The sequence below is a fragment of the Ictidomys tridecemlineatus genome, chromosome 5, assembly GCF_052094955.1.
Source record: "Ictidomys tridecemlineatus isolate mIctTri1 chromosome 5, mIctTri1.hap1, whole genome shotgun sequence".
NCBI classification, from domain to species: domain Eukaryota; kingdom Metazoa; phylum Chordata; class Mammalia; order Rodentia; family Sciuridae; genus Ictidomys; species Ictidomys tridecemlineatus.
The window spans coordinates 186028149-186050004 of record NC_135481.1 but is presented as its reverse complement, the minus strand read 5'-3'; the positions used below and the strand labels follow the sequence as shown (position 1 = coordinate 186050004).

Genomic DNA, 21856 nt, shown 5'->3' with positions numbered 1-21856 from the left:
AATGATCATGCAGGCTCCTCTGGGCCTTGGTGTCCCCATCTTGTCACTGTTTTGGTGTTTGATGAGATGGGATGCTTCCTGAGGGTCCTTTAGCTCCGTGAGTCTTACAGTTAAATATATGTGCTCTGTAGAGCGAGACACATCCAGAAGACACATGTTGAGCCTAAATATGGGGTGGATAAATAGGCCTGCCAGGTGGTAGCCTCTCTGTGCCCCTTGGGGGCTCACAGACCAACGGAAAGAAGATGTAGTAGCTGGGCAGCCAAGTACGGGGACCGTAAGAACAGAGATCTGATCAGAGTAAGCTTTCCTGGGCAAGGGTTCTGAAGGATGAGCAGATCACGAAGTGGAGAATAGGGGGTGGGGGCAGTAGGCCCAGGAGAAGGAACAGCCTGGTCAAACCCCAGAGAGAAAACAGCAGGTAGAGCACCTTCGAGGAACTGGAAGCTTCTGTCTGTCTGGAGGGCTGAGCTTGGAGTCAGACTGGAGAGGTTGGCACCATCTAAGTCACAAATTCATATTAAAGGACCTCCACATTGTCCCTGGGCACTGTGGGGTCATATGCAGAGGGTCAAGATCAGCTTTGCGGGGGGGTGGGGGTGGGGGGTGGTCTCTGGAGATCAGATGAGAAACTGGAAGGAAAACACACACCTCCAGGTCAGGGTCCAGCTGGTGCTCCAGCAGGATCATGCCAGTTGTTGAAGTTCAGCGGATTCCGTCCCGGTTTGTAACTAGCAGCTGCTCTGAGCTCCCGAGGATTCCCTGTCTCTTGTTGCTGTCCTGTCTACTTGGCCTCTTGCCTAGGACATTGTCTTGTCCAGCACCCAGCAGCTCAATGACTAGACACCTGGATGGCCAGGGCCCTCCATATTGTTGCTAGGTATGTTTTACATCGCTTCTCTCCCTATTGGAGTCTTCTGGCTCCAAGAAGGAATTAGAGAACCTCAGATGGAGCAGGACCAGCCCAGGAAACTCGGGTTTCTCACTGGCAGGAAGGAGGTTAGCCAGAGGAAGCCCCAGCGCCCTCCTGCACCGATGCCCGAGATCCCTGCAGCGAGGCTTAGCGCAGGCGTAGGGTCCCGCGGACCTGCAGATCTAGCCATGCCAGGGCTTCCTGACTGTGAGGCTATGCCCGTAGGTCACGCTGCCTCTCGGAGCCTGTTTTCCTGTCTATTGAGTGGACATGGTAATCCCACCACTAAGGGTTGTTTTAAGGAATAAATTAAACCATACTGCTAAAGGTCCTGGCACCAACAGATGATAGATTTTGATATCTATTTATCAGCGTGTTTGGAATGGGTGTAGCACACTCACATCCAGGCCTAAAAGGGTCGTGCCAGCCAGGATCCTGGCAGGAAAGGGCATATTCCAAGGGTTTAATGAAGAATCGAATGAAGGCAGTGTTTGCAGAGATGAGCCAGAACATTGACCAGGAGTGTTAGGGTGTCTGGGACTAGTGCAATGGGAAGCCATTAGTACCCCAGTTCTGGAGGGGCAAAGGGTGGACATGGTATTGTTACTAGGGCTGGTGGGTGAGAGCTCAGCTGTGGAGGAGGGACAGGGCAGCCAGCACCCAGATCCTCTCTCCTCCACACTCTAGCTGCTTGCTGTGCCCCTGCCCGGACTGGCTGGACCCAGCTGGGAACTGGAGGGCAAGGGCGCTGGGTGACGCTGGCTGTGGACAGTCACCCCCAGGGGGAGGGGGGGGAGACTGGGGTGGAGCTCCCTTGTCTTCTTCTTCCTTTCCTTCTTCCACCTCATTCCCTGACACCGAGCCTCTTTCCCATTGGGCATTACTGTTTCTTACCCATTCTTCCATAAATATCCTCTCACATAGAACAGCAAACGTGTTGGTTTACCGAAGCGTTACAAGTTACCTTTGAACCTAACCTGTCTTGAGCTTAACCTATCTGTGTCCGTATAAAGATGGATTCCGTTCCTGGACCTGGCTACCTAACAGTACTTCAGATGGCCGCGCTGTGATGCGTTGACCAGTTCCTGGCTTGGGTTTGGGCTTTGCTTCCGGTCATTTGCTGTCACAAACGGTGTCGCGCAAACACTCTTGTACCTGTGTCGTTTTGCACCATGAGAGCGTATTTGCTGGCCAGCCTCCCGGAGGGGAATCACCAGCACGGAAATAGGTGGATGCTCAATTTCTAAAGAAGAAAACAGATTGAAGAATTTGAAATGATAACTCTGAATGTATGGAAGGAAACTTGCAAAATTATTTAAGCTGAAAATGTGTAATAGGACCCTGTTCTCTAAATGTTAACTCATTTAATTGTTATAATGGCCTTCCCAGGTAGACATCATTATTATTCTGGTTGTATTAGTTATCTGTCAAGTTTTAGTTACCTATTAGTTATCTGCAATTAGTTATTGCTCCCAAACTTTTTTTTTTTTAATACCAGGGATTGAAGCCAGGGTGTTTAACCACTGAGCCACATCCCCAGGCCATTTTATGTTTTATTAATTTTGGGACAAATTCTCACTAAGTGGCTAAGGCTGGCCTTAAACTTCTAATCCTCCAGCTTCAGCATACCAAACTGCTGGGATTATAGGTATGTGCCCCTGCACCTGGCCCAACATAGCATCTTAAAGCAACACACTTGCAGGGCGTGGTGGCATACACAGTGATCCCAGCTATTTGAGAGACTGAGGCAGGAGGATCACATGTTCAGGGCCAGTCTGAGTGACTTAGCTTGACCCTGTCTCAAAATAAAAGTAATGAATAAAAAGGGCCTGGGAATAGGCTTCTTGTCTAGTATTTGTGAGGCTCTGAGCTCAATCCCTAGCACCACAAACAAAATAGAACACCACATTTTTTATCTTACAGCTTCTGGGGCAGGCGTGGCTCAGCTGGGTCCTCTGGCTCAGGTTCTCATGAGGCTGCAGCCGAGGTGTGGGCCGTGGTCTCATCTGAAGGCTGAGCTGGGGAGGGCCCTATTGGCAGCTCACACACAGGGCTGTTACCAGGATTCTGTGTCCTGTAGGCCTCTGAGCCTCATTTCCTCCCTGGCTGTTGGCTGGAGGCCACTCTCAGTTCTGGGCCACATGGGCTCCCCAGCACAGCAGCTTACTTTGTCAAAGCCAGAGAGAGTCTGCTAGTAAGAGAGGTCACACTCTTTAATAAACTAGTATGGAAAGACGTGGCATCATTTATGCCATACTCTCTACATTAGAACTGTGTCACTAGGTCTAGTACACACTTGAAGGGAGGGAATTACACAAGGGTATGACTCCCAGGAGCCATCTGAGAGATCTGCCTGCCACTTTGTTTTGCAGAAGAGAAAATGAGTGCACAGAGAGGTTAGGTGACTTGTGCAGGTCACACAGCTAGGAAGTGTTGGAGTCAGGAATTCAAACCCAGGGAGCATGACTTCAGATTCCATGCTCTTAGCCACAGTGACTCCAAATTCAGTCTTTATCACATCCACAACCCCGTTAAAAAAATAAGCATACCCATAGTCTAGAGAGGACACCTCAGAAGTTGAAGAATAGCTGTCATGTTAGTGGAGTGACTTCTGAGTGGCGTTGCTTTAATAGTGCTCTTCTGACAATTTGTAAAACGTCGTTTTAAAATCAAGAGTGACTTTTTGGAAAGGAAATTCTGCTCATCTGCTTTGAAGCCTTTGCCAGTTCATGCAACGAAGGCCACTGTGGGCAGCTGGCTCAGGCTGGATGGCAGGCCCAGTCCCCAGTGGAAAGGAGGAGCCAGGCCCCAGGTCCCCTCCCTGTCATTTCACCAGTTGCTGAAGTGCAGCCCAGTCCTCCTCAGTCCCACAGTCAGCCTGGAGCTGCCAGGCTCCTCCAGACAGCCCTCTTGGGGCAGGAGAGGGGAGCGCTACTGATAACCACCAGCTCTGCGCCCTCTCGGACAGGCCCTGGGACAGCGCCCTGGAGAGGCTTTCAGTTGAGGCCACCTTCCACCGCTGCTCAGCCTGAACTGAAACCCTGGAGCAGTCAGGGGGTGGGGGGTCAGCAAAGCCCAGGTGGACTTGGGTTCCCATTTGGCCAACTCTGCACTTTCTATCTGTGAAAGTGTGCAAGTTGCTGTTCTAGGCAAATGATCTCCTCAGCCTGGGTTCCTTCTCCAGGGAAGTGGGTCATTCCGAGGATGACATGCCATCACATAGGTAGTTCTAGTCTCCTACTGCTGCTGTAACAAGTGTCCACAAATCAGGTGGCAACACAGGTTCCCGTCTTCCCCTCTGGAGGCAGGGTTGGCTGTCACAGGGTTAGCTCTTGCAGGACCTCTGAGAGGAGAGTCTGTTCTTTGCTTTACAGCCCCTTACTGTCCCGGGATCCTTGTCAGGACATTTCCTCTGACTCTGAGCCCCTCACCCCAATCTTGCTTCCCCAGCATCGGGCTCCTTCCTCTTTTCTACCTAATCTCCCTCGCTTCCCACTCTGGACACTGTGATTCCATTCAGGGCCTGCCCTGTGATGCAGGAGTGTCTCTCTATCTCAAGATCTTTATTTTAATCACATCTGCCAAGGCTGTATCGCCATATAAGGTGACATTCACAGAGTCCGGGATTAGGAGTTGGATATCTTTGGGGCCATTTTTCAGCCAGCCACTCAGATCAAGTGACGAGCACACACTTAACATGGGGTAAATACACTCTTGTGGCTTGGCCTCCCCATCTCGGCTGGGAGGGCCACGCCTCCACTCTCATGGGGCTGGAGGTTCTTCCATAAGGAGCAAGATTTGCCATGAAACATGATCTGCAAGGGCTACCTTTGCGGCCAGGGAGTTTTGGCTGGGTCAGTCCTGCATAGAGCAGTGGAGGGTAGCACAGCTCCTGCCTCCACCCCAACTCAGAACCCGAATCCCCAACATCACCCCTTTCTCCCCTTCAACTAGAGCAAACCACTTTCCGCTGCTGGGCACACTGGCCTGGGGCTCACTGTGCCAGGGCCTGGTCTAGGGTTTTCTGTATGAATTTGTTCTACAATCCCAGCCACTCTGTGAGGCAGGGCTGTTCATACCCCCATTTTACAGATGGGAAAGCTGAAGCCCAGAGGACTTCAGGAAGTCACCCACCATCCTAAACACCTCACAACACCAAAATGTAAACAGCAATTAAAAAAAAATTATGCTTGCCTTCCAAAATTTTCTACAAGGAAGCCATATTATTTTTATGAGACACAGGTATATGTATATGATACATTTTATAATATGCAACATAGAAATAATAAAATACATATGTGTATGCATTTATTTGTATATGTATTATACAAATAAAATACAAAGAATAAAATAGCACCCCCCAGATGGGCTTCCAGAGCCCACTAACCTTTCGTTCTACTCTCAGGACTTCTCACCTGTCGTTATCTCTCCTCCTAGACTCTATCTTTCCACAGCTGGGGGCATCCATGGCTCAACGTGCACTTTAATAATCATGAGTAAGTGACACAACTTCTCTGTTCCTCCGTTTCCCCTTCTGTAAAATGGTGGTGGTATCTACCTTGTAAGGTGGTATGAACCCTTAGTGTATCTGTCATTTTTTTTTTTATGAGAAGCAATGCTCAGAGACATAAATGAGAGAACTAAAACTGTAAAACTCATAGAAGAAAAGATAGGAGGAATTCTTTGTGACCTTGGATTAGGCAAAGCCATCTTAGGTATGACACCAAATGTCCAGAGGACAAAAGACAAAAAATAGATGATTGAACTTCATTAAAATGTGAAACTTTTGCAGGGCGTGATGGTGCACGCCTGTAATTCCAGCTGTTTGGAAGGCTAAGTCGGCGGATTGCAAGTTCCAGGCCAGCCTGGGCAACTGCATGAGACCCTGACTCCAAAAAAAATAAATAAATAAAGGGGGGCTGGTGGCTCAGGGATAGTGCACTTGCCTAGCATGTGTGAGGAGGTCCTTTGTTCAATCCTTCTGAAACAAACGAACGACAACAAATTGAGACTTTTTTGCTTCAAAGGGCACTATCAAAAAAAGTGAAAAGTCAACTAGAAGGATGGGAAAAATACCACAAATGATGTATCTGCTAAGGGGCGTGTGTCTAGAATAAATAAAGAACTTTCACAACTCAATAATAATTAAAAAATGTGGGCAAAGGATCTAAACAGACATTTCTTTTAAGAGGATAAACAAATGGCCTTTAAGTATATAAATGATGTTCAAAATCATTAGTCCTTAGAGAAATATAACTCAGAATCACAATGAGGTACCATTTCACAAGTCCCCAGTATGCTCATAATTAAAAAGGTGGACAATCACAAGTGTTGGCACAGATGTGGAAGAACTGGAACCCTCAGATGTTGCTGGGAGACTGAAATAGAGCAGCCACTTAGCAAGATAACCTGGTGGTGCGTGGAAGGCTAAACAGAGGTGCCATGTAACCCAGCAGTTTGAAATGACAACATGCCTCCATTCCAAAACTTGTACATGAATATCCAAGCAGCAGAATTCACAATAACCCCAAAATGGAAACCACCCCAATGTCCATCAGCTGATGTGAACAAACTCAGCTTATCCACACAATGATCTATCATTTGGCAATAGAGAGGAATGACGTCCTGGTGGGTCTAGTGTGGGTGGACCTCAGAGCAGCCTTGAGACAGCCTGTCTCCATTTGTTGGCAGCCGATAGAATTTTGGAAGGGAATTCTGGTAAGCATTTTGACAATACTAATAAAAACAGTAATAACGGTAACTACTATTGAGTGCTCAGTTTACACTCAATACTTGTTTTGCTATCTCATTTCAGATTTATGATGTAAATCTTTTGGGGGGAGTACCAGGGATTGAACTCAGGGCCACTGAGCCACTGAGCCACATCCCCAGCCTCATTTTGTATTTTATTTAGAGACAGGGTCTCACTGAGTTGCTTAGAGCCTTGCTTTTGCTGAGGCTGGCTTTGAACTCCCGCTCCTCCTGCCTCAGCCTCCAGAGCCTCTGGGATTACAGGCGTGTGCAAAACCACGCCCAGCAATGAGGTAAATATTATTATCTCCATTTCACCACTGAAGGAACTGAGGCCAAAGAGCAAAGGTCAGATCTTAGATGGGGCTTGAGTTTGCACCCTTAGCCTCTCTGGTGAGGGGCTTCCTGGTGTGGGGCCGCCTGCTCATTGGCCACTCTCTCTCTAGCACCTGCTGTGGCCCCCCTGTGGCAGGGGCTCAGGATCAATTTGGCAAATGGGGGCAAATGGCGTAGCGGGGAGGGGTCTGTGGGTCCAGGACTCCGTCCTGCCAGCATCCCTGAGGGAGGGGGCTTCCTCCTGGGGAGCTCTCTGGGCCAGCCACTGGACACCGAGCCAGGGTCCTCCATTCTATTAGGCTGGCCTTGGTCGTTCTAGGGAAACGGGCCTGTCCAGTGAGAGCTGGGGGCGAGGAGCTATTTTGGGAGAAGGCAGGGTTGTGGCATCTGAAGCATTCTCCCTCAGGAAGACACTTGGCTGCCCTGTCCCCATCACCACCTCTGTAGCGGCCAGAAACGTTGGCAGAGGCCTGAGCTGGGAACAATGATCTGCCCAGTCTGCCAAACCTCTTTGTTCTGAGGATTATTTTTTTTTTTTCATTCTAAAGTGAAAAAAAAATGGTGACATTTAGTATACGCAGGATTTTTGGTTTAATCCTCTCCAAACAAACTGTGCTTCTTCCTGATTTTTATTTACAAGCATCTACACAGCACTTGGTGTGTGCCCACCACTGTCCCAGGGCCGTGTGGGTGCTCGCCGACGTGCTTTCTCCTCTGTCTTTTCCTCTGAGCTAGGTGCTGTTACTATTCCCACTTTGCAGGAGAGGAGACTGGGTCTCAGGGAGCTCAGACCTCTCAGGGTTGTGAGAACAGAGTCTGGATCTGGCCCGACCAGCTGTCCCTGTTAGCCATGCCATGGTGTCACTTAGACGCTTGCTCTGAGCTCCTGTTTAACGACTGATTTCCAGAAATGAGGCCCAGTGGGCCCGGCAGGACTGGGTTATTAGGGTGCAGGATCCCCAAGTGGCTGCTGGGACCTGTTCCTCCCCAAGCTTGGTCCCTGCCCACAGAGAATAGGGCTCAACCTACCTCGGTGTGGAGCTCGGAGGGATGTGGCTCAGGGTAATGGGTAAGAGCTTGGGCATTCGATTTCTAACTGTGTGACAATGAGAAAGGTATGTTTTGGAAAAACTCAGTTCCCGTAGAAGCATCAGTCACCAAAGGTAGAAGGTGCCGTGAGACCAAAGAAAGACACAGACGGGTCCAAAGGATCACAGAAAGCACAATTTCTTAGGATCCGCAGACAGAAGTGTGCCTAGGACAGTGGCAAGGCAAAAGAATCCCCTCACTCCAAGGCAGGAGGAAGGAATTTATATGTGAAGCAAAACAAAGGTGGGCTTCGGCCAAGCGCTATTTACCTGACCTTTCTCAAAAGCTATTAACGTGCCAAATGTCACTTAAGAAACAGTCCAGGCATCAGTGCCTGGCACAACATGCTTGGTTGACTCTCTTAATGACTTGTTTGTCCTATAGGGTTTGGGATGAGTGCCAGGGTCACCTGGAGGGCAAGATGGCGGCTATAACCAAGATGGCCACCGTCTTGTTAAGCTGGATACTGTAATGTAATTACACGTCTCTAGGTCACAGCTATCAAGAAGGCCATAGCACAGAGCTGGGCACAACGTGCTCAACGAATAACCCCAATCAATGCTATTAGTTTTAATAGTAGAAGAAACATTTGTGGAGGCAATGCGTCAGAACAGAGGGTGGTAAGCTTTTTCTGAAAAGGACCCAGATGGGAAATATTTTTGGCTTTGCTTGTCGTGCAGTCTCTATGGCAACCACCTAACTCCAGACAGTACATAAACGGATGAGTGTGGCTGCGTTCCAATAAAACTTTATATGGATACTGAAATTGGAACTTCATATACTTTTCATGTGTTACAATATATTACTCCTTTGTTTTTTTCAATCCCTTAAAAATATAATAAGAGTTCTTAGTTCAAGGGCAGTCAGACACAGACCAGGAGCTGGATTCAGCCTGCAGCTGGCACTGTCTGAGTCCTGCTTTAGAATGTGATTTCCATGAGGGAGCTCACAAAGATGCCTGTCGAGTCCACAGCGCCGTGGACTCATGGTAGACATTCCATAAATTGTATGAATAAATGGACCAATGAGTGGTCAGGGGTCTTTAGCTGGCCCTTTAAGGTTGTAAGTATGGAGGGAGGAGAAGGACATTCCAGGTTGGGGGAACAGCCTGAACAAAGACCTGGAGTCAAGATGAATCTAGTGAGTGTCCCCTTCTGGCCTCATGAAGCCACCAATGCATGGTGAAGACAACTGGGAAACAAGACCAGCTATAACCAAGCAGCGAGGGACCTGAGGATGGGAAAGGAAGCTATGGGATGGGGAGGTAGTGGTGCATGCGCCCCAAAGTGGTTCTGTTGAGTGATAGCCCTGCCCCATCCCAGAACCATCAGCCTTATTTTTAACCCTGCTGACGAAAGATAATCCATCTGAATGCCATCAAGAAGAGTGGCTTCTCCCTGCCCCACCCGCTGACCCAGTTACTGTTCCCCTCACTTCCCAGCAGGCTCAGAGCCATCCCAGAAGACCCTCGCCCAGAGGCATCAACCTCCATGTGGCGAGTAGTCAGAGAAGAGGTGGTCCCTGTGTCATCCTGGCAGGGCCTAGACCAGGGAGGGCTCATGGTGCTTAAAGAAAGCATTTGAGGCTCCCAGGGCCCGGGCAGGCTGATCACCTCTCTGTCACGCTTCTCTGTCTTTGGTGAGCCGAGGTGTCTGGAGGGCTTGTGGAACACAGGTTCCCGGGCTCCTCCCCCTCCGATTGAGACTCAGAAGGTCTGGGGTGGATCCTGAGAACCTGCATTACTGACAAGCTGGTGAGGATGCTGGAGGGTGTGCAGGGCCACCCTGTGAGTGGCACCCGACTAGAAGCAGTGGCCTCTGGGAGACAGCAGCTCTGCCTGCCCTTCATCTGGGGGCTGCCCTGCATGCCCCATCAGGATTGCCTCACGCAGAGGAGGTGGGAAGCTCTGCAGACGGTGTGGAGTGTTTGGGCTTTGCTTTGAGCACAGCAAGAGGGCTTGCAAAGACCTGAAGCAAGAGGTGAGGCCTGGGAATGTACACGGGCAGGCACAACCCCTGTGTACTGCGTGGGCTGGGGCTGGGGGGGGGGGCTTTGCCAGGATAGGCAGGAGTGGGTGACTGATTGGCTTTGGGGTTGAAGGAGATGGGGAGGAGGGTGTGGGAGAATACTGGGATTCCTGGCTTGCAGGCTGGGAGCCCAGAAGCCACCCTGAGGTTAGAGAGGATGGGGGTTGGGGAGAGGGCTAGTAAGGGGTTCTATGGCCAGTGCCAGGCTGATGGAGGTGGGCAGAGGTCCCATGCGTGCCTGCTTCCAATGCGGCAACCCTCATGTCTCGGGCTATGTGGCCACCCCCATCTCCACTCCTGTGCCGGCTGCCCTGGTTCCAGCCTGGAGTCCTGCAACCCAGCTTCGCTAAGGATCAGGAAATGAGCGTCATTCAGCTCACATGACCAAAAAAGGGCATCTTCTCAGCTGGAAGTTTCGCCTGCCTTGCGCTTTCCCTCCCCCACTGACCTGGGGTTTCAGGTTCCCCTGGAAGTGGCTCTGAAGAGTTTAGGACTTTGTCTCACACAAACCCACGCGCAGGCCAACGTGAGCCTGCCGCTCCGCACGTACCACCTTGAATTTCGATGTTGCAAATGTCACCCTGTCCTCCTATACCACCGCCACCACTTATTGTCTCACCAGCAAAGTCATCACCACCCCCTTCACATTCACAGCAGCTCCACCAGGGGAGAGCTGTCACCTCCACTTTACAGATGGGGAAACTGAGGCACGGAGAGGAAAGCCGCGCACCCAAGGTCCAGTGGGGTCAGGGCTGGGGAGTCGTGGGGGAGGGAGGGACGCCAGCACGGCGTCCCATCAGTCTCTGTGAAACATTTTCTAAATAATTTACTTACCCAGGATTTCAATTTTAACTTTAAATATTATATGAAAATATGATTTAACTCGATCACTGAATTTTTCCGCATCTGAGAGCCCCTCACACTGCACCCTAACCCCAGACGAGGCGGAGCCAAAATCAGAATCCAGGGCTGCTGATCCCCGATGTGCTCTCACCTATTCCCAAGCCCCCACCCCCATCCCGCCCCCGTGTGTGTGTGTGTGTGTGTGTGTGTGTGTGTGTGTGTGTGTGTGTGCGTGCGTGCTCCTGGGCTGCTCTCTTGGTTCAGTGAACCCTAGCCTGACAGGGTGGCATGGGGGAGAGGACAGCGGCTTGGATGTCTGCTGGCCTGGGTGTGAGATTCTAACCCCCTGCTCATTGCTGAGTGGAGTGGAGCCTGTGTCCAGGGGCCCTGCTTCCTGGGTGCCTCAGCTTGAATCCTCATGCTGCTGCTTCCTGGCTGTGGGAAGTAGAGAGCCCTGGGCACGCCATGTGAGATACTATTTTGCATCTTTGAGCAAGATAGCTCTCTGAGCTTCAGTCTCCCTGCCCATGATATGGGGAAGGATGGAAAAAACCTCCTATGGACAGTTTTGAGGATTGAGAGGGATGACAAAAGGTAAGGGGCCTGGCACATAGTAGGAGCTTCAGGGAATCCATCTTCTTTACTGTGGGCCCAGTGTGTGCTGGAGACACTCCACTCCCCGAGGAGTTGACCCCTCTCCTGGCTCTCACTCCACCTTGTGTTCTCCAGGGAAGTCCAGCTGTCACCCAGGTCAGGGCCTTAGAGTTTGCTCGCCTCTCTGCCCAGCTCACAGCCTTCCCCATCTCTGCTAGGCCCAATGGATGTGTGTCTCCAGGTCCCAGCTTGAATGTCCCATCCTCAGGGAAACCTCCTGTGCCAACCCACACTCTGCCAGTCTCTAGGAAGGCTCACTGTCCAGGGTCTCCAGTGTCTTCTATGCTCTTCCTCATTGGCACATCTCCATGATTGTAAATAAATACTTTTTATTTGATTATGTTTGATTTAATGGTGTGTGTGTGGGGGTGGGGTCTGGACCTTCTTGTCCACAGGAGTGGACAAGGAGTCTCAAGCCTCAGCTTTTGGCCACCGTCTTCCCATGCTCAAGAGCAGCATGAGCACCCAGGTGAGGGTTCAACATCCCGACTCCTGCCCTCCTGACTCTGTGACCCTGGGCAAGTCACTTAACCTGTCTGTGTCTCGGTTTCCATTTGTAAAGAGGGTGAACAACAGCACCAGCTTCCTCAGATGTTATGATATCATGGCAGATGATCTTACTGGTTCCCTTGGTGCCGGAGTGGAGCACCCAGCCTGTCCTGTTGGTAAACGGGGCCGCTATTACTGTAGCTAGACTGGCAGCTGAAACAGACATCTCTCAAATCTCAGGTGCTGCTCTTGTCACATTCCAGTGTAGGACTGTGGGAGGGGCTGTCAATTATGCACTTGGGTTCCTTCCACTCCATTTCTTACTTTGGAGTCCACCAGGGATTCTCTGGGTAGAATGTGGAGGGTCCATGAACTTGAATGGTGTTTCAGGTTACAGTCCCTAGAAACATGGCATGAGATGGGGACTCCTGAGCCAGAGATTTATTGAGGGCATGCTTCCAGGAAAGAGGTGTGGGAGCATCAGGAGGGACGGGGAAGGAGCTGAGTGAGCCTGTGGTCTCCTTTGGAGCCCTGCCTGAAGCTGAGGCCTCTGGAGCAAGGATTTGTGCCCCAGGGTTGCAGTGGGTTGCTCTTGGAGTGAGAGGGGGCTGATTGGTGTCAGCCAGGCACTGGTGTGAGCTGCCTGGGCAAAGGGTAGAGGGAGTGGCATTTTAAACTTGTGGAACACAGTGGTTTCTGTTGGTTGCAATCCTTGGGGTAGAAATGAGCCATTAGCAGCCCACACTCACGACAGCTAGGGGGCAGGTGCAATTTGCCCAGTAAAGGGATCTGGGCTGGGCACCAAAAGTATCTACTAGAGGTGGGGAAAAGTGTTATTTTTTTTTTTTTACCAACTTCTAACTAAAATTCAGCATTTTCTTCATTTGTAGAAGTAGGCAATAAGCCATGATACCGTTCTCAGTATCTGTGACTTTGTTGTCAATGGAAATCATACATATTTTCATATCACATTACTGTTGCAGATATCTTTGAAATATCCTTTATGCTACTTTATACTTGAAAATTATGGTAGTTAGTAGGCCTGATAGACATTTTGTTTAATGTGTTAATAAAGAAGGACATACATTATTATGTTGCAAATTTGTTATTTTAAATATTTTGGTGACAGTGTGTGGATATAACTGCAGATTTCCTTTGTAATCCCATGAATTTTGTGCATTTTAAAAGCATTGTTCTGAGATGGATCTACAGGCTTCACCAGACTGCCAAAGGACTCTGTGACGCAAAAGGTGTTAAACGCCCTGTCGTGGGACGTTGGCCTCTTCTGCATGCAGCCAGCAACAGGGAAAAGGTTTTATGGCCAGGCCTGAACAGCGCACACACCAGAGCTTCCCATAACGCACGGGCCAGAGAGTCACCCCATCATACCTAACTGCAGGGGAGGCTGGGACATGAGGTCTCTCGTGCCCAGAAAGTAAAGGAAATGTTCTGGGCACAGGCTTGGATAAATATCCATGGACAGCCTGAGTGAGCGAATGCTGGGTCCAGGTGTCTCTGCATGGCATGGGGAGAAGAAACAAGAACTATTTTTCTGGTGGGACCCTAAGTGTTCTTCCCTATTGTCTCCTTAGGACAAGCCACGCCAGGGCCAAAGCCGAGGCATCGGAACAGGCTGCTCTGGCCGCCAACCAGGAGTCGAACATTGCCCGCACTCTGGCCAGGGAGCTGGCTCCGGACTTCTACCAGCCAGGTAGGGCCACTGGGCGATGGGCACTTTTTTTTTTTGCTTGCTGGGAAGCTGAGATACTTCAGTAGGCTCATGAATGCTTGCAAGTTTTGGAAACTGTGAGGCATGATGCAGACAAGGTATGGGACAATGAAAAAGGACACGGAGGAGACACATCTCTGCCTGCATGCCTGTCCCTGTTGGTTGGGGCTGGTGAAGCTTAGAGAAGTGGTAAGTCTCTGATGGATGCCGGGGCAAACGGGGCTTCCTGCACCTGCTCAATACTTTGTCAAGCACTAATTGAGCACTGCCTGTGTGTCAGGCCTGTGCTGGGCTCCAGGGCCACTCAAAGACAGCATGGGGTGAGGCACACAGGCTGCAGGTGTTCAAATCCTGACTCTGCTGCTCACCAGCTGTGTTACTTCGTGCAAGGCAACTGGTAAACCTCAATTTCACGCAGTATGATGAGTGCTGTGTGACAGATCAGGTCCTTCAAAATTGATCTTGACACAGACTGCTGGGCCCACCCCTCCTCCAGGTCCTGATTGTAGGTCTGGGGTGGAGCCCATGTCTAGAGGACCAGGCAGGGCCAATGCTGCTGGTCTGGGGCCACACTTTTGAGAACTACTGCACCAGGTGGTACTGGGTGGGACAGTTGAATGGAAAGAACTGCAGGCCCAAAAGCACAGGAGCTTGGAACAGTTAGATGGGGAGGCACGCAGCGGGAGGTGGGGAGCGAGGCTGCAGAGTAAGGAGGACCAATGGCTCTGACAGACTGCACTGCAGTAAGGGAGCCCAAGTGACACTAGATAGAAGACCCAGGAGTGCAGTCTGTGCCCAGAGACGTCCCTTCTGGTCACAGTGCTCCCCCTGCTGGCTCAGGAAGAGTGTCACTAGCTTGCCTTGGATAGTGGTAGCCATGGCTGTTACTGTGCCAGGGTCTGAGCTTGTCATTTTGCACACATTTTCTAAATTTATCCTTCCAGTGCTATTTATGAAATAGGTATTACTAGGCCCATTTTTCAGTCAAGGGGATGTAAAGAGACCAGTGTCCTAGTTAAAAGCATCACATCTGCCCTTTGCTGTGTGACATTGGGCTAGTGATTTAACCTTTCTGGGTCTTTTCTTTCTTCATCTGGAAATCGGAGGTTTTCAATAGCACCAATCTCATAGGGTTATCAAAACGAACGAGTTCATATTAGGAAATTGCTCAGGCCAGGCAGAGTCTGGTATCAGCTCATGCCCTGAGTGCTGGCTGAGTGAATGAGTGAGGCTCAGGAGGTGACGTGCCTGGCCCAGGATCATCCAGCGGTGGGGTTCGCACGCAGCCTCCTTGTGTTGCCCCGGCAGGTCCGGAATATCAGAAGCGCCGGCTGCTGCAGGAGATCCTGGAGAACTCGGAGAGCCTGCTGGAGCCCCCCGAGCGGGGCACGGGCGCCGCAGGCGCCCCGAAGCCGCCCCGCGAGAGCCCGCAGCTGCATGAGCGCGAGACCCCGCGGCCCGAAGGGGGCCCGCCGTCGCCGGCCGGGACTCCCCCGCAGCCCAAGCGTCCCCGGCCGGGGACGTCCAAGGACGGCCTGCTGGGCCCGGGCGCCTGGAACGGCGAGTCTGGTGGCGAGGGCAGCCGGCCCGTCACGCCGTCCGAGGGCGCGGGCCGCCGCAGCCCCGCGCGCCCCGCCACCGAACACATGGCCATCGAGGCGCTGCAGGCGCCGCCCGCGCCGTCGCGGGATCCCGAGGTGGCGCTGTACCGCGGCTACCACAGCTACGCCGTGCGCACAGGGCCGCCCGCGCCTCCGCCCTTCGAGGATGAGCCCGAGCCCGAAGCCTCCGGGTCCGACTCCGCGCCACCGTCCCCGGCCACCGCCCCCGTGCAGGCCCCTGCGGTCCAAGTCTGCGAGCCTGCGCCCGAGGCCCCCTCCAAGATGGAGCCCAAGCCTATTGTCCCCAAAGCCGAGTCCAAGGCCAAGGCCCGCAAGACCGAGGCCAGAGGGCTGACCAAGGCTGGGGCCAAGAAGAAGGCTCGGAAGGAGGCGGCGCTGCTGGCAGAGGCGGAGGTGGAGGTAGAAGAGGTGAGTCTATGGGCAGAAGAGGCATCCGAGGTCCACAGGAAGGGAGGCAGGATTGGGGTGCAGGGCATTTGGGGGCGGGGAAGGCAGAATACTGGAGTGTAGTTTTGTCCCGGTGCCTAGAGGACTTCAGAGCCCAAATGACAAGGCAGAGATTCCCGCCTCACCTCCGGGTAAGTATCTTTGCCCCTGGTGTCCTATCCACAGAGGCAGGTCTCAGGAACCGGGTCAGCAGGGAGCCTGAGCCAAGGCAGGATGGGCCACCTGCTGGTGGGGAAGACCCAGCTTGCTCATCTGCTCAGGGTGTAGCAGGGATGGCTTCCTGGGGGTGGAGGAAGACCCCAGCAGGTCTTGGACTCTGGACCTTTCCATCCATGGGAGGCTGGACGCACTGCTGCAGAAACAGTGTAGCTGGGCTCTCAGGGGATGAGGAAGGCCACACAGGAGGGATCAGCAGTCCATCAGGCCTGCCACCCGGGTTCCAGGCCTGAGTCTCTCCTGCTCTGTGGTTTGGGATATATTCATGTCTCTTTCTGGACCCCGGCGAGGGCTTATGTTAATTATTTTCAAGAATCTTTTCAGCTCCCAAAGTCTGCCATCCAGGGTTCACAGTGACCACACAGGGGGTGCTCTTAGGAGGATCTTTCTAGAAGTTCCTGCGTCCCTGGCCAGACTTGTAACCTGACTGGGATTGTGGAGAGGCTGTTGGGACTCAGGCAGCCTCTGTCCACTGTTCCAGGTCCCCAATACTGTCCTCATCTGCATGGTGATCCTGCTCAACATCGGCCTGGCCATCCTCTTTGTCCATCTCCTGACCTGACCTTCGTCTACCAGGTGCGTCAGGGGAAAGCAGGAAAAGGGAGGAGCTCATAGGAATTCTGGGTCAGGGTGACAGGAGAAGGAACCCACTCGGGACTGGGCATCCATCCTGAGGCTAATTATTGTTGTTATTTTTTTCTGCCGTGCTGGGGCTTGAACCCACGACCTTGTGCATGCTAAGCAAGCATTCTGCTGTGGAGTCACATCTGCCCCTGGGTTTGGCAGATCTTGGGCTCCCCACCCCATTTGCTCACGCCTAGGTGTCCCTAGCTGCACACTTGGGGAGCTTTATTCACCCGTCCATTCGTTCATTGGACCAACATTTGCTCAGCAGCGCCTCCAGGAGGAGCTGTAGAGGCAGCAGAGACTCACTCCTGCCCTGAGGAGTGACAGCCAATCCTCACAGCCCACAGCGAGGAGATCTTCCAGTTCAGACATCGAGCTGAGCAGCTCTTGATGCTGTCCCCAGATCCCTGCATCTTGACAGTCCACCGGAGATGGTGGGCAGGGCTGAGCACCACGCCCTCTTGCCCCACCTCAGTCCCTCCCACCCCATGCCCTTCCTCTGCCATTGGTTCCATCCCAGTTTTCTCTCCATGATGGAACTGGGGACTGGACACAGTCCTCTAAAAAAGGATGGGCTGAGCTGGTCTCAGGGTGACAGTCTTCCCCCTGCCAGGGCTGGCCTTTACAGCGAATCCTGGGCTTGGCAGTGCTCTCAGAGTTCCTGCCTATTGCCCCTGTCCTCTGCCCCCTCCCCCTGCAAGACAAACAACAACCCAAACAGCCCTTCTTTGATCGTAGCTTAGAGTGTGTTGGAGTTTTGTAGTCAGTCTCAGGAGAGGGAAGGAATCCCTGTGCCATCACTGTGTAGCTAGCCAGGGACAATACTAGCCTGGCAGGTCCACCTGGGGGTAAATGCTGAGCTCGTGGGCTGCCTGTTTCATGGGGATTTTGGAGCCTTTCCTGTAGGCACCAATGGCTTAGAGGATGGAAAGGAGAGAGCCCAGTGACAGAGGGGGAGAGGGAGGGAAGGAAGGGAAGAGTGGAACAGCAGAGGGAACAGCCTGTTCAAATAGGCAGAGGCAGGCATCAGGGCCCGGGGAGGCCTTGCAGAGTGCCAAAGCCAGGGGCCAGGTCTGCCCTGGTGGGGGGAAGGGGGCCGCGCCCAGCATCCCACTGGGTGGTCAGCCTTGGAGCACCCTTCTTCCCTCCCTCACCTCACCTCGTTGCTGTCCCTTTGCAGAGCCAGGAGTTCCGAGGACACCATGATCCATCTTTTTGCAATGCCCGGCAGGTGGCCAAAGAGGACAAGACTCTGCTCCTGGAGCCCCGCGCCCAGCTCACATCCACACCACAGACGCTTAAGGAGGCCTCCCGGGGCCGTGCTGTGGGTTGGGTGCCAGAGGAGTAAAACATCTGGGACCCCTCCAGGGGCGCTCTGCTCGGGGGCAAGGGAAGCCCTGAGGGGAGACCCCTGGTCTCTTGAGCTTCCTGATCTGCTCCTGTCCCCTGTCCTCACCCACTCCTTCTCCTTGCCCCTTGTCACCCAATCCCTGAGCTTTTGTGTGTTTTGGAAGAAGTCACTTAAGCAGGATGTTGATGTTCAATGATGTTCTCCCTCTTGCTCCTACCCCTCTCCCATTTTAACTTAGTCCCCTGGCTGGTGGCCCAAGGTTGCCTGGGAAGCTGAGGGAGTACTGAAATCCCTTGGACCGTGTTGTTGTACCCAGCACCCAGCTGGCCCTGACTTACAGAGGTTCTGGATGATGGTGGAGGAAATGGACAAGTTCAGCTGACTATCCCAGTATGCAGTGCTCCGCCTTCCCCCACCAATCCACTCAGCCTCCCTCCTGGCCCAGTAGAACAGGGGGAGACTGGGGAATGGGAGCCTTTGCCTAGGAGGCCACTGACCCCAGGGGGCAGGGCGGGAGGAAGGGTAAGGTGCAGTTGTGGTGGCCCCTGTTTGTGGGTGTGTCTGAGGCTGGAATTGCATTTAGAGCTGCTGATTTCCTTGGGGTCACTGTACAGAAGTTCTCGGGCCCATGAGCTACAGCTCGTATGATGCCCTATGTTGGCTTGTCCCCTTCCCCCACCAGGGCCACTATGGGCTCAGGGAGGCATGACATGGAAGGGAGGCAGATTTCCCTGGGCAGACTCTCAGGCGGGTGCTGAGAGATCAGCCTGGTGCAGTCTGCACAAGAAAGCCCCTTCCATGTGCTTGGCAAATGACACATGCACCTCACTTAAAGATGTCCTCACCACACTGTGTCTGGGCCCTCAGGCTTGCTGGGGGGTGGCCTGGGGGCTAAGGGCTGTGGTTCCCTGTCTCCAGGAAGAAGGGAAAGAGCTCCCAGGCCCACCCAAGCCCTTCCTGGGGAAGGATGTGGCCACAGCATCCGAGCTGAGCTGGAGGTGCTGCTGCTATTCTGTTTCTCTGGACTTTGGAGCCTCCATGTGGTGCCAGGCTCCCCCCCCCCCAGGGCAGGTCAGGACTTCGTCATTTGGAACAACTTTCCCTTCCCCCTTCTCCATCCTTGGGAACCTTCCCCTCTAGCTTTGCACTTGCCCGTTTCCAGCTGCCACAGCCTCTAGCGTGGCTGGAATCCTGAACTGTGCTTCTGCAGAGAGGAGCCTGCAGACGCCCCCATCCCAGCCAGCTGTGGGCACCACTCTGCATCTGTGTCTGGGCTTTTCTGGACTCCTAGAGAATGAGGGGGTGGGGTAAGGCTCCTCAGGGCTGACAGGCTCCGGGCCTCAACTCTAAGATCATTGCTCTGGGTTTTTGGGTCTGGTCCTGTGCTGGGGACGAGCCTGTGGCTGCCAGAGCTGTGGGGCCTGGTTGGAACCGGTGTGGGGGTGGGGGCTCAGGTGCTACAGGCTGTGCAATAATAAACTTGTGTCTGCTCACAGGCTCCGTGGCCCAGCTGCAGTGTCTGCATGTGGGCCAGGATGAGGGCCTGGCGAAGGAGAGGCGGGGGAAGCTGGTCCTGCTGGTCTAGGTCCTCACGTGCTCAGAAAGTTCCCGTAATGCTTTTTGAGGGGCAATGAGGGGCTTCAGTACTGGAGGAGCAGCTCAGGGGCTATAGACCTTGCACAGTGGAGTCTGTTTCTAAAGCAGACATCTAGGAGCAAGAGCCTGCCCTTAGAGGAGGAAGACCCTTGGATCCCAGTCCTGGCTCACTTTCTCCACTTCTCAGAGTCTCAGTTTTCTCATCTATAGAATGGGGGTTACAACACCACCCACCTCCCTGGGTTACAGTGAGGGTTACATTCAACGTTGACACTTACGTATAACCCAGCTGTTGAGAGCAGCCGGGAGACAGACAGGCATCCTTATTGTCATCAGGTCACAACACAGTCACCATACCTGTCACACACCCTCTTGCATTTTGATGGAGGATCCCCAAACCGTAAAGAGATGGAATCGCCTTAGGCCCCAACTGCACAGTCCCAGCATGTCTCAGTCACAGGGAACCTCCATGCCACCTCCACAGAGGCTCAGAGGAGAAGGGACCTGCCCCAAGTCACACCAGCCTGTGGAGGGACATGGTTCTCTAGCTTGCTTGGGAACAAGCCCTATCATTAAGCTTCTCTCAGTGGGTGGCCTCAGCAAGTGGGCCGCAGGGTAGGGTCCCTCACCCACCGGCAGGCTCAGGCTCAATGTTCAGGTCCTCAGGAGCCCTGGTTCTCTCCCAAGCACCTCCTCTGGCTTGGCATGTGTCCCCGGCCTCCCTCCCTCTCTGTGCCTTGGTTTCCCCTTATGCCAAGGAGACTGTCCATGGCCTTCTTCCCAGGAAGTGCAGCCGTGAGGATCAAATGAAGTAGATTTGGGGTGGTGAAGACTGCTTAGAGCCTAGGGAGCGTGGGAGGGCTGACTTAGAATGACCTGGGACGGCTGGCAAAGAAGGTGGCTTCCTGAGCTGGGATTGGAGACCCCATCAGGTAAGGTTGGATGGAGTCGGGCTCCTCCAGCGGCTCAGGACCCAGCCTGGCTGGTACCTCCCCTTCCAGCCTCGGTCCCTGGTGCCCTAGGAGATTTAACCAGTCCCCTGCCATGTTACATTTGAGGTGTTCTGTACCATGCTGGAACCACAGGGAAACCGTGGGCATTGCTGGGACCTGTGATCACTGACCACTACCATGGGGGAGGATTTGCCAGACTCTTCCAGGGCAGAGAAGGGGAAGGGGCTGGGAACTATGGGAGCCAGATGCAGGGTTTGCAGCAAGAAGGGGAAGTTCCATGATCTTTGATGGACCCACAGAGGATCTGGCTGTGCTGGTGGTGCAGGCCTAGAGAGGACCTTTGGAGGCCACAGCCTGACAAAGCCACACGGAAACCTGCCTCTCCCTTATGGAACTCAATAAAAAAACCCTAAAATCTAAAATGCAAAATGGAAGTTTGCCGAAATTAAAAGAGCTCAGAACTGTTCTCTTTGTGCCGATTTCTCTGTTGTCAGAGATCAAACTCCCCTTTCCTGTCTCTCTCCGCTTCCCCTGCTGGATGGTTCCGTGGTCAGCTCTGGGCCGGGCCCTTTGCTTCCTTCGTCTGGGGGCAGAACAGCAGCAGTGTGGCTCAGCACGTGGGCTCTGAAGCCAGGTTGCTGGTTTGAATCCCGCCTCTGCCTCTTCCCAACTGCAACCTTCTTCGTGTTCTTTCCCAGGGTGATTATCACCATGTGAGTGAAGTGCTTAGAACAAAGCCCAGCACCTGTGAGCGCACAATCAATGCGCTATTCTTTTCACTTTGCAGTAGCTCCATAGTGTGGACATTAGCCCCTCCATTTTACAGATGAGGAAACTGAGGCTGGGAGAGCTGGAGTGATTGGTTCAGGTCCTATGGTGAGGGAAGGGCAGAGCTGGGACCAGATCCCGGAGCCTCTACTCTCCACTGACCTCCCTCAGCGAGGAGGTGAGCGCACTCAATCACTGGTAATCAACCAGCGGAGCGAAGACGGCCACTAGGGGCGCTGCAGGGGACTCATGTGCTGGACACCGGTGCACAAGACGCTTTGGAAGGAAGGAGGTTTTGACGTGTTCGGTCCTCCAGGGGCTCATGTGTCGGAGGCCTGGTCCCCGGTGGCCGTGGTCAAGTTTGGGGACCTTCAGGAGGAAGGCCCGGGGAGGCCCATAGGTCGTTGTGGGAGCCGCCCTTGGAAGGCAACAAGATCACCCTCGT

The 21856-nt window shown here is 53.0% G+C and overlaps 1 protein-coding gene across 1 annotated transcript in view; it reads left to right on the top strand.

The window, feature by feature from the left end:
• The window catches only part of LOC101975228 (junctophilin-2), a 61897-nt gene extending 40788 nt beyond the window's left edge, over positions 1-21109 (top strand). The window contains exons 3-6 of the mRNA XM_078051836.1: positions 13695-13813; positions 15140-15861; positions 16598-16692; positions 17924-21109. Of these exons, the coding sequence (XP_077907962.1) occupies positions 13695-13813; positions 15140-15861; positions 16598-16678 (922 nt within the window). The 3' untranslated portion in view covers positions 16679-16692; positions 17924-21109. The remainder of the gene's footprint in view (positions 1-13694; positions 13814-15139; positions 15862-16597; positions 16693-17923) is intronic.
• The last annotated feature ends 747 nt before the right edge of the window (positions 21110-21856 follow it).